The sequence below is a fragment of the Centropristis striata genome, chromosome 16 (assembly GCF_030273125.1).
Source record: "Centropristis striata isolate RG_2023a ecotype Rhode Island chromosome 16, C.striata_1.0, whole genome shotgun sequence".
NCBI classification, from domain to species: domain Eukaryota; kingdom Metazoa; phylum Chordata; class Actinopteri; order Perciformes; family Serranidae; genus Centropristis; species Centropristis striata.
Genome location: NC_081532.1, coordinates 2,234,725 through 2,249,104, shown reverse-complemented (window position 1 = coordinate 2,249,104; position 14,380 = coordinate 2,234,725). Strand labels below are relative to the sequence as shown.

Sequence of the window (14,380 nt, the reverse complement as noted above, 5' to 3'; positions counted from 1 at the left end):
AGGATGTTAGAGGAGAGAATGAAGAAAAATAACAGAAAAGAGGAAGACGGGAAAGAAATGGAAGCAGAAGGAGGTGAGAAGATGAGAAGAAGGAGATCTAGAGAAGATGAAGTATGTGATAGAGTGAGGAGCAGAAACAATAAATATGAGAGGAGAGCTCAAGAGAGGAGGAAGGAGGAGAGGAGAAAAGAATAAATAGTAAAAGAGGAGAGAAGTGTTGGAAAAGGAGAAGGAAAATGGGTTAGGATGGGAGGATATTAGAGGAGATCGAGAGTGGAGAAAGGAGGTGATGGGGAGGAGAAAAGAAAGAGGAGGAATCAAGAAAGGAGGAAGGAGAAAAGAATGAGTTAAAGATCATGACATGATGACGGAGGTGATACCATTAAGAGAGGAGAAAGAAAGGAGGAGTAGAAATGAAGGGAAAAACAGGAGCAGAGGAAAGGAGAAAACAGGAGGAGGAGGAGGAGGAGAAGGAGCTGTGACAGTGAGAGAGGAGCAGGAGTATAAGTGTGTTATTTGGATCCTCCTGTGGCATTTACAGCGTTTTATTGGAGGAGGTGTGATGGATGTTCTCCTTCTGCTGAGGAGACAGCGCCATCTAGTGACGGAGGAGAACCTCAGGGAGGAGAACACACTCCTCTCACCTCCACTAACTACAGTCATGCATAAACATCCTCCTCTCCTCTCCTCTCCTCCTCTCCTCCTCTCCTCCTCTCCTCCTCCTCTCCTCCTCTCCTCCTCTCCTCCTCCTCTCCTCCTCTCCTCTCCTCTCCTCCTCTCCTCCTCCTCCTCCTCCTCTCCTCCTCCCCGTCTCTTCACACTCAGACAATCTGCTGCTCTCGCTCATTTTTCACGTCTGCGTGTCGTTATGGAGGCAACATGCGCCGTCACACAACCTGAACGCACAAACATATTTAGAATTGATAGCCGGTCTCGTGAGCCTGCTCTGTGTGTGTGTGTGTGTGTGTGTGTGTGTGTGTGTGTGTGAGTTCTTGTACTTCCTACACAGTGAGGACCAGAACACATTTTTAACCAACAGAGTGAGGACATTTCAACCAGTCCTCACTTCTTTAAAGGCTTTTTTTTTTTAGATTTCAGACTTTGTTTTAAGGGTTAAAGGTTACATGATAATGATAATTAACTGAAACTGTATTGTGTGGTTACAAAACTAACTAAAATTATAGTGAAAATGTCCTTCGTTTTCGTCTTTGTCAACTTTTTTTTCATACATAATGAAGACTATTATAACCTTGCAAGGGAATTCACTATTCCAACGAGGGCCCTCACAAAGATAGAAGTACAAGGATGTGTGTGTGTGTGTGTGTGTGTGTGTTTCTGTGTGTGTGTGTGTGTGTGTGTGTGTGTGTGTGTGTGTGTGTGTGTGTGTGTGTGTGTATTCTTGTCCTTCATACATAGTGGGGACCAGAACACGTTTTTAACCAACAGAGTGAGGACATTTCGGCCGGTCCTCACTTGTTTAAAGGCTTTTTTGAGATTTCAGATTTTAAGGTTACATGATAATGATAATTAACTGAAACTGTACTGTGTGGTTAAAAAAAAATCACAACAAAATTAAAACTAAAACTAATGAAAAATCCAAAACTATTATAACCTTGCAAGGGAATTCACTGTTCCAATGAGGGTCCTCACAAAGATAGAAGTACAAGAGTGTGTGTGTGTGTGTGTGTGTGTGTGTGTGTGTGTGTGTGTGTGTTCTTGTACTTTCTACATAGTGAGGACCAGAACACGTTTTTTCACCAACCAACATTTCGGCCGGTCCTTTTTGAGATTTCAGACTTTGTTTTAAGGGTTAAAGGTTACATGATAATGATAATTAACTGAAACTGTATTGTGTGGTTACAAAACTAACTAAAACGAACTAAAATTAAAGTGAAAATGTCCTTCGTTTTTTGTCTTTGTCAACTTTTTTCATACATAATGAAGACTATTATAACCTTGCAAGGGAATTCACTATTCCAACGAGGGTCCTCACAAAGATAGAAGTACAAGAATGTGTGTGTGTGTGTTTCTGTGTGTGTGTGTGTGTGTGTGCTGCTTCTGCTTGGCTTTTATTGTGTAAGTGATCTGGGGAGTGTTATGGGAGCAGAGCGATAAGCCTGGTGTCAGTGGCGTCTAATCATACTCCATGTTCCTTATCGGCTCCGGGCTCAGGAGACGGAATGAACTGTGGAGAAGAAGAAGAAGAGGAGGAAGAAGAGGAGGAGGAGGAGGAGGAGGAGAGGGAAAGGGGGATACGGTGGGAACTAAAGAAGGAGGAGAGAAAGAGTGGAAGAGTGATGAGGAGGAGAAAAAGTGGAGGATGAGAGAGGTGAGGAAGGGGAGGAAGGAGTTGAGATTTAAGGGTCTGCTGCACTAAAAGCATATAAAGAAGTGAAGCCAAGCCCCCCGTGTCCCGACTCCCCTCACCGCCCACACACACAAACACACCTTGTGTAAGAGGATCTGCAACTTCCCACTCTGTGTGTGTGTGTGTGTGTGTGTGTGTGTGTGTGTGTGGTGTGTGTGTGTGTGTGTGTGTGTGTGTGTGTTGGGGTTATCAGGAGTGCTAAGGATGGGTGGTAATTGAATAATGACAGTAACGCCTCTGATGGATTACCTGTCACTCTTCTCTCTTCTCTCCCTCCATCACTGTCATCCATTTTTTTTTCCTCTGCAGCTCTCGCCTCGCAACCTCCGGTCAAATTGGTCTCCCGTCCCGCGCCGTCAGCCCACGCCGCGGAGATAAAGACACCCACAAACACACAACGTGACACCCATTCACACAGGCACACACACAAACATTCTTAGACTTTTACACATTAGGTTTTTGCTATGTGGTTTTTGTGTGTGCGCCAAAAAATCAGTTTTTTATCATTTGAGAAAATGGATAAAATAACCTGATGATGTGACCTCCTGCTGTGAATACTAAAACTTTAATTTATTCTAGAAAACATGTTAGTAAAAAGCCCAACTTGTGCTTAAAAAAGCGGTTGTTAACAAGTGACTAAATGAGACGACAGTGGTTGTCAGGGACAATAAACACACAGACACAAAAAAAATACACAAAAAAAGAAACAAAAAAGACGTTAAAATGACCAAAAAAATACACAAAATTACCTAAAAAAGACACAAAAACTAAACAAAAAGATGTAAAATGACAAAAAAAAGACGTAAAAATTAAAAAAATACACAAAATGACCTAAAAAGACACAAAAACATATAAAATTACCAAAAAAAGATGTACATTGAGATATAAAGAGACACAGCTATAGTTATTTTAAGAAAAAAACTTAATCATTCAACATGATTAGACATACACTGTAAAAAAAAAGGTGTTTAGTCTAAAAACCAGATCAAACAGTAAATCTGAGGGAAATGATCTTGCTGCATGGACAGATAATTTACCTTGACAAGATTTATTAAATTCAGATTATTAAATCTAGAAATAAGCATGTTGAACACTTAAAATAAGAAATTAACTCTTAAAACCAGATAAATTAAAGCTGCCAGCAGTGATGAACTGGCCCGAGCAGAGTGACCTGATGATTATTTGGTTCTTACCAAGATAAAAAAATCTTTAGATTTAGAAGTGTTAGATAATTTATCTTGTTTTAAGAGTTAATTTCTTATTTTAAGCATTCAACATGCTCTCTCACTAGTCCACCTTACAGCCTCTAGTCATGTTTGTCAGTGCTCTTGCAAACTCTTGTAGATTGTAAATTATGCTAATAAAAAAATGTATTAGGCTACAGATTCGCTAGCAAAATGGAGACCGTCTGAGCTAAAACCAAATGCAAAAATCCCATAGACCAGTTCTCAATAGAACCCATGACGATGGTACTTCCAGGTTGGTCTACAAAAATACCTAATTTCAGTTGCTTTCTATAAAGTCTTATTTTCCTGGCAAACTTACTTACTTACTTACTTACTTACAGCTAGAGTTTGCTAGCTTAATGTAACAGTTAGCTACCAAAACTGGAGGCAACTTGTTGCAGACTATCTTGTAGTAGAGTTAACAAAACGTTTTGTTAAAGTGAAAAACCATTTCAGCAGAATGCAAGAGGTTGTTTTTTTTAAATAATTTGTTATTAAAAACCTTGTTTCTCCCTACCTTGCCATCCATGTATCAAGTCTCCGCCATCTGTGCTTATTTTTTTAGTTGAACAGAAACCTCCAGGTTTGAAATGTGAAAGTGCCAAAAACTGCAATTCCTTGACTGACCACTTGAGGCTGGCTCCAAAAGTGAGTCAATCCATCCTCATTCATTATTACATTATTGGTAAAAAGTGTATTACATTATTGAGAAAATACATTATCAGGTTTTATTACATTTTCAATGGACTCAAGTGCAGATTTTTATTACATTTTCAGGGTTATTACATTATGGGGGATTTATTACATTACCAGGTTGTACAGGGCTGTTTCCAGGCCACATTACTTGTTTGTATTTGTGCCTCCCAGCAGAATGGCGAGCCAGCGAGCGGTGGATTGAGAGCGATGGCAGCACTCTGCTGCAATGCAGTTTAATCTGAGTATCTGCTGCTGCTAAACGCTGCTCCTCCGTCACACACACACCTCCTCTAAAGGAGTAATGGTGTAAATGAGGTGAAGCAGGGCCAGCAGGGCGTCTGCTGCATGCTGGGTGGAGGTCTGGCTCTGAGTGGAGACCACCTCCCATTACCTGCTGTCCCTGCTTCACCTGCAGTCTACCTGCAAGGTGCTTCTCTCCACCTGACTGAGCACCTGAGTCTCCATGTAGGGCTTTGTGAGCAGGAGCTCTCTCTCTTTTTCTGCTTCTCTACGTCCTAATTCCTCCCCTCGTTCTCTCCTTCCTCTCCCAAAACGACCGAGAGAGAGGGAGAAAACTAAAAAGGCTATTTCCAAGCGAATGTGTGTGCGTGAGGCAGAAAAGAGCAAGAAAGAAAAGGGAGTGTGAGATGGACCAAAGAGAGATGATATCAAACATAATTCATTTCCACACAGATATCATGTAGCTGTTTCGGGATAATTAGTCTAGTACAGCTTTGAGTCATTTTTTTTGTCAATTTGTGTCTTTTTTTGGTCAATTTGTGTCTTTTTTGGCCATTTTATGTCTTTTTTTGGTCAAATTGTGGCTTTTTTTGTCATTTTGTGTCTTTTTGTCGTTAATTTGTGTCTTTTTTTGGTCAATTTGCGTCTTTTTTTGGTCAATTTGTGTCTTTTTTCTCAATTTGTGTCTTTTTTGGCCATTTTGTGTCTTTTTGTCGTCATTTTGTCTCTTTTTTTGGTCGATGTGTGTCTTTTTTTGTCATTTTGTTGTTAATTTGTGTCTTTTTTTGGTCATTTTGAGTCTTTTTTGGTCATTTTATATCTTTTTTTGGTCAATTTGTGTCTTTTTTTGGTCAATTTGTGCCCTTTTGGCCATTTTGAATCTTTCTTTGGTCAATTTGTGTCTTTTTTTGGTCAATTTGTGTCTTTTTTGGTAATTTTGTGCCCTTTTGGCCATTTTGAATCTTTTTTTGTCATTTTTGTCTTTTTGAGGTCGATGTTTGTCTTTTTTTGGTCAATTTGTGTCTTTTTTGGTCATTTTGTGTCTTTTTTTGGTCAATTTGTATCTTTTTTTGGTAAATTTGTGTCTTTTTTGGTCATTTTGTGTCTTTTTTTGGTCAATTTGTCTTTTTTCGGTCATTTTGTGTCTTTTTGTCAACAATTTGTTTCTTTTTCTGGTCATTTTGTGTCTTTTTGTTTCTTTTTTAGACACTTTGTGTCTTTTTTTGGCCATTTTGAATCTTTTTTTGGTCATTTTGTGGCTTTTTTCCATTTTATGTCTTTTTGTCGTCAATTTGTGTCTTTCTTTGGTCAATTTGTGTCTTTTTTGGTCAATTTGTGTCTTTTGTTGGTCATTTTGTGTATTTTTTTGGTAAATTAGTGTCTTTTTTGGCCATTTTGAATCTTTTTTGGTCAATTTCTGTCTTTTTTGGTCACTTTGTGTCTTTTTCTGGTCATTTTGTGTCTTGTTTTGGTCATTTTCTGTCTTCCCAAACAACCGAGAGGAAGAAAACTAAAAGCCTATTTCCGAGCAAATGTGCAGAAAAGACTAAGAGAGAGAGAGAGAGAGACAGAGAGAGAGAGAGAGAAACAGAGAGAGAGAGAGAGAGAGAGAGAGAGAGAATAGGGAGTGTGAGATGGACCAAAGAGAGATGATATCAAACATAATTCATTTCCACACAGATATCATGTAGCTGTTTCGGGATAATTAGAAGTCAGCGAGAAAGGACTAGAGAGGATTATTTTCTTTATCATCATTCATTTAATTGGTTGAAAAAAAAAAAAGGAGGTTTTGCAGCACTACACGTTCAAGCTGTGAGGAGTATTTACATCATCTGAAGCCTGTTGGACAACAGTAGAAACAGCACCGATGGAAGCAAACAGAGTTGGATTAGTACAACAGATAATCCTTTACACAAGTACACACAAATGAGATGCAAAATATATTGCTTCTCTCAAGAATTGTGGCGTCCTTTATGTTCTCATTTAGGGAGTTTTTATGCCACTGAGACAGAAACGATGACATTATGATTGTCTTTCAAATGCAAAAAACCTCCCGTTTGTCTTTTATGTTTGTGTTTTTTTCATATCTGTTGTATAAGTTCTAACTCGTTGGATTTCTTCCAGTATGATGAGGTCAAAAAAACACCGTTTGATGAGGAGAACCTTTAATCCGATTTATCAGTTTATTGCCGAGCTCTGCGGCGCAGAACGCCGAAGGCATAATAATAAAGATGGAGGCGAGGAATAAATCTGAATCTAGAATTACAGTCCGTTATACATATTACAGTACATGATTCTGTCGGTCAAGTGAGGCTTTAAAACATGCGGCTGGTTCTTTAATTACACTTCCTTAAACATGTCAGAAAAAGAAATTGATTTTTTTGATAATCACCATTTCTTCACAGCACATTAATTCAGAAATACTCTTCTTCATGACGGACTAATTTCTGCCTCCCTGTTAGTAACTTCTATCATTATCAGTATCTCGCTATTTATTAGCAGTCTCGACGTATAAATGATAATGAAAAATAAGATGAAAAACACAGCAGGAGCTCACATTTTCCTTTACGTGTTGAAGAAAGAGAGACAAACAAAATAGGAGCTGGAGAGAGAACGTTTTGGGAGTTTCGGGTGATGCAACAATAGAAAATGATCACAGCTTTTATAGAAACAGGCATGCAAAGTTGTCAGCTTTTGATGAAAAAAACAACAACAGTTTTGAGTACAAAATAGGGCTTTTGTGTTATTGAAGTTTTTAAATTTCAGGGAGTGGTGAGCCCATTATACAGGATCATCTCAATACATTAGAATATGATGGAAAACTCCATTTCTCTTGAGCAATTTTTTGTCTTTTTGTGGTCAATTTGTGTCTTTTTTTTGGTAATTCTGTGTCTTTTTTGGTAATTTTGTGTCTTTTTTTGGTCAAATTGTGTTTTTTTTGTTCATTTTGTGTCTTTTTGTCGTTAATTTGTGCCTTTTTGGTCAATTTGTGTCTTTTGTGGTCAACTTGTGTCTTTTTTGGTCAATTTGTGTATTTTTTGGTCAATTTGTGTCTTTTTTTGGTCATTTTGTGTCTTTTTTGGTCAATTTGTGTCTTTTTTTGGTCATTTTGTGTCTTTTTTTTAGTCAATTTGTGTCTTTTTTGGCCATTTTGAATCTTTTTTGGTCATTTTGTGTCTTTTTTTTTGGTCATTTTGTGTCTTTTTTTCTTCTATGGAGTGATGTTGATAAATGAGTCTCCTCTTCTGTTCAGGATCAGATTGACTCCAACAGTATCTACAGGATCATCTCAATAAATTAGAATATGATAAAAAGTCAATTTCCAGTAGTTCAAGTCAAACAGCTCCAACCAAGTATTGTAGTACTAACACAAATAAACTTTTCTATGATATTCTAATTTATTGAGATGAACCTGTAAACTCCTAATATTAGCCTCTGAAAATCTATACGTAAAATCTAAATTATATATTTATAATTAATTATAATTAGAAGGAGTTGAGGAAGAGCGCAGAAACACAGAACGCCTCTTTGGCCAATCAGCACATCCATTTTTCTGAAATGGATGTGAAAATTGAAATTGAACTTTGCGAACTGAATTTGAATTATGAGAACTGAATGTTTCAGTTCCAAACTAATGAATTCAGTTTCAATTCAAATTCTGTGATTAAAATTAAATTTTTTTAATGCAATTATTCAACTTAAGCAATTCAAATTCAAATATAAATCATTTAAATTCAGTTTCTGGTGGCACATATTTCATATTTCAGCCCATACACTGCAAAAAAAGCTGGCTTGTATTTTTTGGCCTAAAACAGTGATTTAAGTTGGTAAAACTCGAAAATATAAATTACTGACATTTAGGGCAATAATGTAAGTTAGCACAACAAAGGAAGCCAGTTGTCTGCTCAAAAACAAGTTGGTGAGTTGTTGTTACTTATATCTTTAAGTTGGGGTTCACAACAAGGGACAATAGTTCTGATAACTCTTATTTCTTTGTTGGGAAATTCGGTCATTAGCGAAAGCTAGCGGCTAACTGATGCTAGCGGCTAACTGATGCTAGCGGCGCTGCTTGTTACAGCTACAAGATTAGCCATTAGCCTACTCTTATTTCTTTGTTGTGAAATTTGGTCATTAGCGAAAGCTAGCGGCTAACTGATGCTAGCGGCTAACTGATGCTAGCGGCTAACTGATGCTAGCTGCTAACTGATGCTAACCGCTAACTGATGCTAGCGGGGCTGCTTGTTACAGCTACAAGAGTAGCCATTAGCCTACTCTTATTTCTTTGTTGTGAAATTTGGTCATTAGCGAAAGCTAGCGGCCAACTGATGCTAGCGGCTAACTGACGCTAGCAGCTAACTGATGCTAGCGGCGCTGCTTGTTACAGCTACAAGAGTAGCCATTAGCGTATCAATGCTAAGTCAAAATTGTGGTCGCAACATTAGCTGACATTTCATAGCGGCGTTACAATCGTGCCAGAGAAATTCATAGTTGAGCAAACTCAAAAACAAAACTTAAAATATTCAGTTAAATTGTCCAACTTAAAATTTTATCGAAGTTTGTTGCCTTGAAATTTTGAGTTCACCCAAACTTTTCTTTTTTTTTTGCAGTGTAGCTTTGCCCCTTTTTCACCCCTGATAAGTTTTCATGCCTGGAAGAGAAAAAAAAAAAGTCACTCAGGGATCGCTGGCAGCCTTAATCCAGTTTCTCCTCTAACGGTATATTATTATAGTGTAACAAAAGAGTCCGGTCCACCAAACCAGACGTGAGAAAGCAGTGATCCATAGTCCTAAACTATACAAGCCATGGGAAAGAAGCACACTATCAACACACTAACACATAGGCACTTAAACCTACACACACACACACACACACACACACAGGAACACAAACGAACACAAACGAACACACTTTTTCTCACTTACACACAAACAGTATGATATGCCAGACTGCCAATTAGGGTAATAATGGCTGTGGGAAAAAGTCTATACTCACACACACACACACACACACACACACACACACACACACACGTATACAGTAACTGAGAACTCTAAGCTCACAGTTAATAGCACCCAGTTGTTCAGTGCCAGAGACAGACGGACCCTGTGAGGAGGCTGGTGGGGGTGTTTGGGTGCTACTGAACACTAATGCAACAAAAAGGACACAATTTCCTGACAAACAACCAGGGTAGGAACCTTAAACAGGGCTTGTTGTGTGTATAAATCAGGGATCGGCAACCTTTACTGACAAAAGAGCCATTGTCGGCCAAAATGAGACAAAAACAGTCGAAATGAAACCTTATTTTTAACCCATAAGAACCTATGATGACTCCTGTGTAACAAACACTTTAAATCTTCTATAATCTCTCATATTCAGCTTTATGCTTCACATTAACTCATTAAATCCCTAATTAACACATACTCAACACCCTGGTGTGGTGGTCATGTGACTGTGACAGGAAGTGACTTCTCCAAAATGTGGCTGTGACTGGAAACAGAAATGTGAAAAAGCAGCTAATTTCAAAAAGCTTATTTTTTGTTCCGAGGCAAATTTTAAACCCATTTAACAATTCTAATCCGTTAATAGTTTGTCCTGTATTGCATTTAACTTGTTCTGATGATATTTCCTGAACAAATTAAAGTCACAATTTTGATATATGTTATGGAGATGCAAACAAAAAGGCATATGGTTATTTGTTTTTATATATTATTGATTTATTCTTATTTTGTTACTTAAAGACAAATCTGAAAAATAATTTTGATAAATGTTTTGGAGACGCAAAGAAAAAGGCAAATTTGTGTTTCTGTAAGCAGAAAATATGTCTATTTTTTTTATTTTAAAATAAGAAATATCATAAATACCATTAACGCCCATTGTAACGTTTATGTCACATCACAGATCTTTGACATTTATGGGTAGAATTTTTGAAAAAAGGATAAATAGGTCTGGGTTCTTATGGGTTAAGCCTTAGAATGAAGATAAAACGGCCCACTGGGTCTAAATTAGCCTACCAACATTAATTATAAGTCATAATGAGCATTTATTTTTATGATTTTGTATGATTTTTGCATGAAACATATCAGGAGATTTAGAATCGAAAGCTAGCCGAGCGAGGGAAACTCAAAACTAGACTTGAAGTTTGCAAAATTTAGAGTTTAAGATGCCGACCGGTAGACTTTTTATGAGCTATAATGCACATTTTAGTAGATTAAAATGTTTTAAAACATTCAACACAACACATTTTTATAATAGAAGAGTACAAATTGTTTTGGGCCTACACCAATGGAAAAATACAATTTTAAATGTAAAGAAATAAACGTTTTATTTTGTATAATAGTTTTTGTCACAGCAACAGGGAGTCACTGCAGACCCCTGGTATAAACCAACACTGCGGGAGATGTTTTATGTTTATGCGGCATTTTTTACTAACATCTTTAGCAAAAATCCTCTTTTTAAAATGCTTCAAAGCGACACAATCTATCTATAATAACATAAAAACTACAGCTCTTGTTGAGAGCACACTTCTATTCTATTGCTTTCTAATACCAAGCGTTTCTTTCCAGTGTCCTTTTTTAAACCTAAAAGCTTAATTTTGGGGACATTTTCTGAGCTGATTAACCCGTCTTAGCGATGTCCTACCCTGCCAGACAGACAGACAGACAGACGCTGGAGTGAAGAGCAAGGTTGCAGAAGGACGAGGACGAAGTGATAATAAGAGAGAACGGGTGGTGGAACGCTGCAGGGACCTAATAAACAACAAGACGCAAAGAGAAGAGAGGCAGAGGGGACACAGATGGCAGCAGGGACGGAGGAGACGGAGGAAGGAGTTGATGCTCTGGATGTCTTCGTCCTGCTCCATCAGCAGAAGCCTGCAAGAGACAAAGAGCTGTAATGAGAACAGCTGCAGACAAACACACACAAAGAGAACACACACTAGAACACACACTAGAACACAAAACCCTCCTGCAGCCACTTAGCCGCTCACTTCATCAGCTAATCCATAAACCAGGGTTCGGACACTTTAGCAGTGGTCAAATTCAAGCATTTTTCAATGACTTTCAAGGTGAATTTTCCAGCTTTTCCAGTATCTTACACCTGTTGGCAAGGCAAGTTTATTTGTATAGCACAATTCAACACAAGGTAAGTCAAAGTGCTTAAGATAAAATAAGATACAGCAGGATAAAAAAAGAGATAAAATAATAAAAAGCACAAGTCACACATTGCATAGTTAAAAAGTAAGGGCAGTAGAGTAGAGCAGATAAGTGTTAAAGTTAAGAGTACGCTGCAGTAAACTAGAGTGTTTTTAGTCCTGATTTAAAGGAGCTGAGCGTTTGGGCAGACCTCAGATCTACAGGTAGTTTGTTCCACAGGTGAGGAGCAGAATAACTGAAATGGCTATTCCATGGATATTTTTTCCTATTGGTTTGTTCCAGGTCACGTGACTTTCAAGGTCCCGGCGGTCAGAACAAAAAACATGGCGGACAGTTCTCTCATTTTTAGTGAAAAAAATCAATATTTTGACTTAGTTTCTGCATAAAAATGGATTTTGATCACATTTCTAGTGAGAAATATATGTTTTATTTTCTAAATATTCACTCAGTGAATGTACAGAATCACTTTGTATGTTGGAATAGCCACGGGATATGACTGTCATTAACTTGCATTGTAGCGAAATCCGTGTCAGTTTCACGGAAATTTGAGTGATTCCGTGGCTATTCCACGGATTTTGAGTTAAGCAAATCCGTGGCTATTTCACGGATTCCTGTGAGACCAGGTTGTCATTTCAGATAGGCTACTCATTATTTTTTACATTCAACATGTGATTATCTATAGTCTAAAGATGGATATAGTCAGATTGCAAGAGAAATACAGTGAGAATTTCAAGCATTTACAAGCACTTTATCCAAAATCCAAACACTTTTCAAACCTTGAAAATACAACATTTAGATTCAAGCATTTTCAAGGTCAACGTTATTATAGTTAATGAAAACTAACGAAATAACAAAAATTAGAATTGAAAAAACATTTTCTTTATCTGATATAAAAATAAAAACATAACTAACTGAAACTGTATTTTGTGGTTACAAAACTAACTAAAATTATAGTGAAAATGTCCTTCGTTTTCGTCTTTGTCAACTTTTTTCATCCGTAAACCTTTTTGGTTGATATGAAATCTATTTCATCTATCTGGTTTTATGACTTAATAAACTTATTGGGGCTGAGATGGATCAGACAAAGGAAATAAAGGAAACATTTATTGTGACTTTTTTTAATCTGGCACCCAACAAATACCCCATTACAAAACAACTACAACTAATAAAAACTAAACTAAAACTAAGCATTTTCCAAAAAAATTAAAACTCATTAAAACTAGCTGAATTTGAAAACAAAAAATCACAACAAAATTAAAACCCAAAACTATTATAACCTTGATACAGATACATCTCAAAAAAAAGTTTCACTTTCTGAAATGATTGACCAAAAATATTGAACTTTTTCACGATATTCTAATTTTTTGAGATGTACCTGTAATCTATAAAATGACTTGTAAATGGATTTATCATCCTTTGCTACCAAGAAAATACATAAAATTACCAAAAGAGACACAAAATACCAAGGAAATACATAAAATTACCAATAAAGGATGTAAAATGACCAAAAAAAGACACAAAAATGACCAAAAAAGACACAAAATTACCAAAAAGAGACACAAAATACCAAGGAAATACATAAAATGACCAATAAAGGACGTAAAATGACCAAAAAAAGACACAAAAATGACCAAAAAAAGACACAAAATGACCAAAAAGAGACATAAAATTACCAAAAAGAGACACAAAATACCAATAAATACATAAAATTACCAAAAAGGGCGTACAATGACCAAAAAAAGACACAAAATGACACAAAAAGAGACATAAAATTACCAAAAAAAAAGACACAAAATGATCACAAAGAAATACATAAAATTACCAAAAAAGGACGTAAAATGACTAATATTCTCATTTTCTGAGTTTTTGGTTTTCATTATCTCTAAGCCAGAAAAACAGGCTTGAAATATTTCACTCTGCGTGTAATGAATCAATATAATATCCGAGTTTCACTTTCTGAAATGATGACAAAATATACTGAACTTTTTCACGATATTCTACTTTTCTCTCTTACCCTCGCACTCGAAGGCCTGCAGCGCGGTGGTGTAGGTGGGGCCCAGCCAGGAGGTGTAGCTACCCAGAATCCTTTGCAGGTGGTGGGTGGCGTCGCTGAACAGCAGATCGGATTCTCCGTAGTCGGCTGAGCTGAACAGGCGGAAACCCTCGGTGGCGTTGCCAAACGCGTTCTGCAGGAGACAGAACGTGTGTGACAGGACTTAATGCATGGAGGCACAGTGGTGTGTGTGTGTGTGTGTGTGTGTGTTTGTTTCTTTGGGTGTGTGTGTGTGTGTGTGTGTCTGTCTGTGTGCAGCCAGGGGAATCAGCACAGGATGTATCAGTCATCCTGGCGTCTCCCACACACACACACACACACACACACACACACACATTCTTGTCCTTCTATCTTTGTGAGGACTCTGTATTCATTAAATGCATTCCCTAGACCCCCCTAACTTTAACCATCACAACTGAATGCCTAACCCCAACCACCTAACTAGGGCTGCAACTACTACTAATACTTTCATTATTATCTGTCGATTATTTAAACGATTAATCGATTATTTGTTTGGTCAATAAAATGTCTAAAAATATCAATCAGTGTTAGATGACGTCCTCAAATCTCTTGTTTTGTCCACAAACCAAAGAGATATTCAGTTTATTGTCATAAAGGAACAAAGAAACTAGAAATATTCACATTG

General features: G+C 37.3%; 1 protein-coding gene across 1 annotated transcript in view; it reads right to left on the bottom strand.

Annotated features, from left to right (window-relative positions):
• Positions 1-14,380, bottom strand: part of otomp (otolith matrix protein) — a 92,507-nt gene that overhangs the window by 57,660 nt on the left and 20,467 nt on the right. Inside the window, 3 exon segments of the mRNA XM_059353461.1 lie at positions 11,170-11,276; positions 11,322-11,431; positions 13,696-13,867. Coding sequence (XP_059209444.1) covers positions 11,170-11,276; positions 11,322-11,431; positions 13,696-13,867 — 389 coding nt within the window.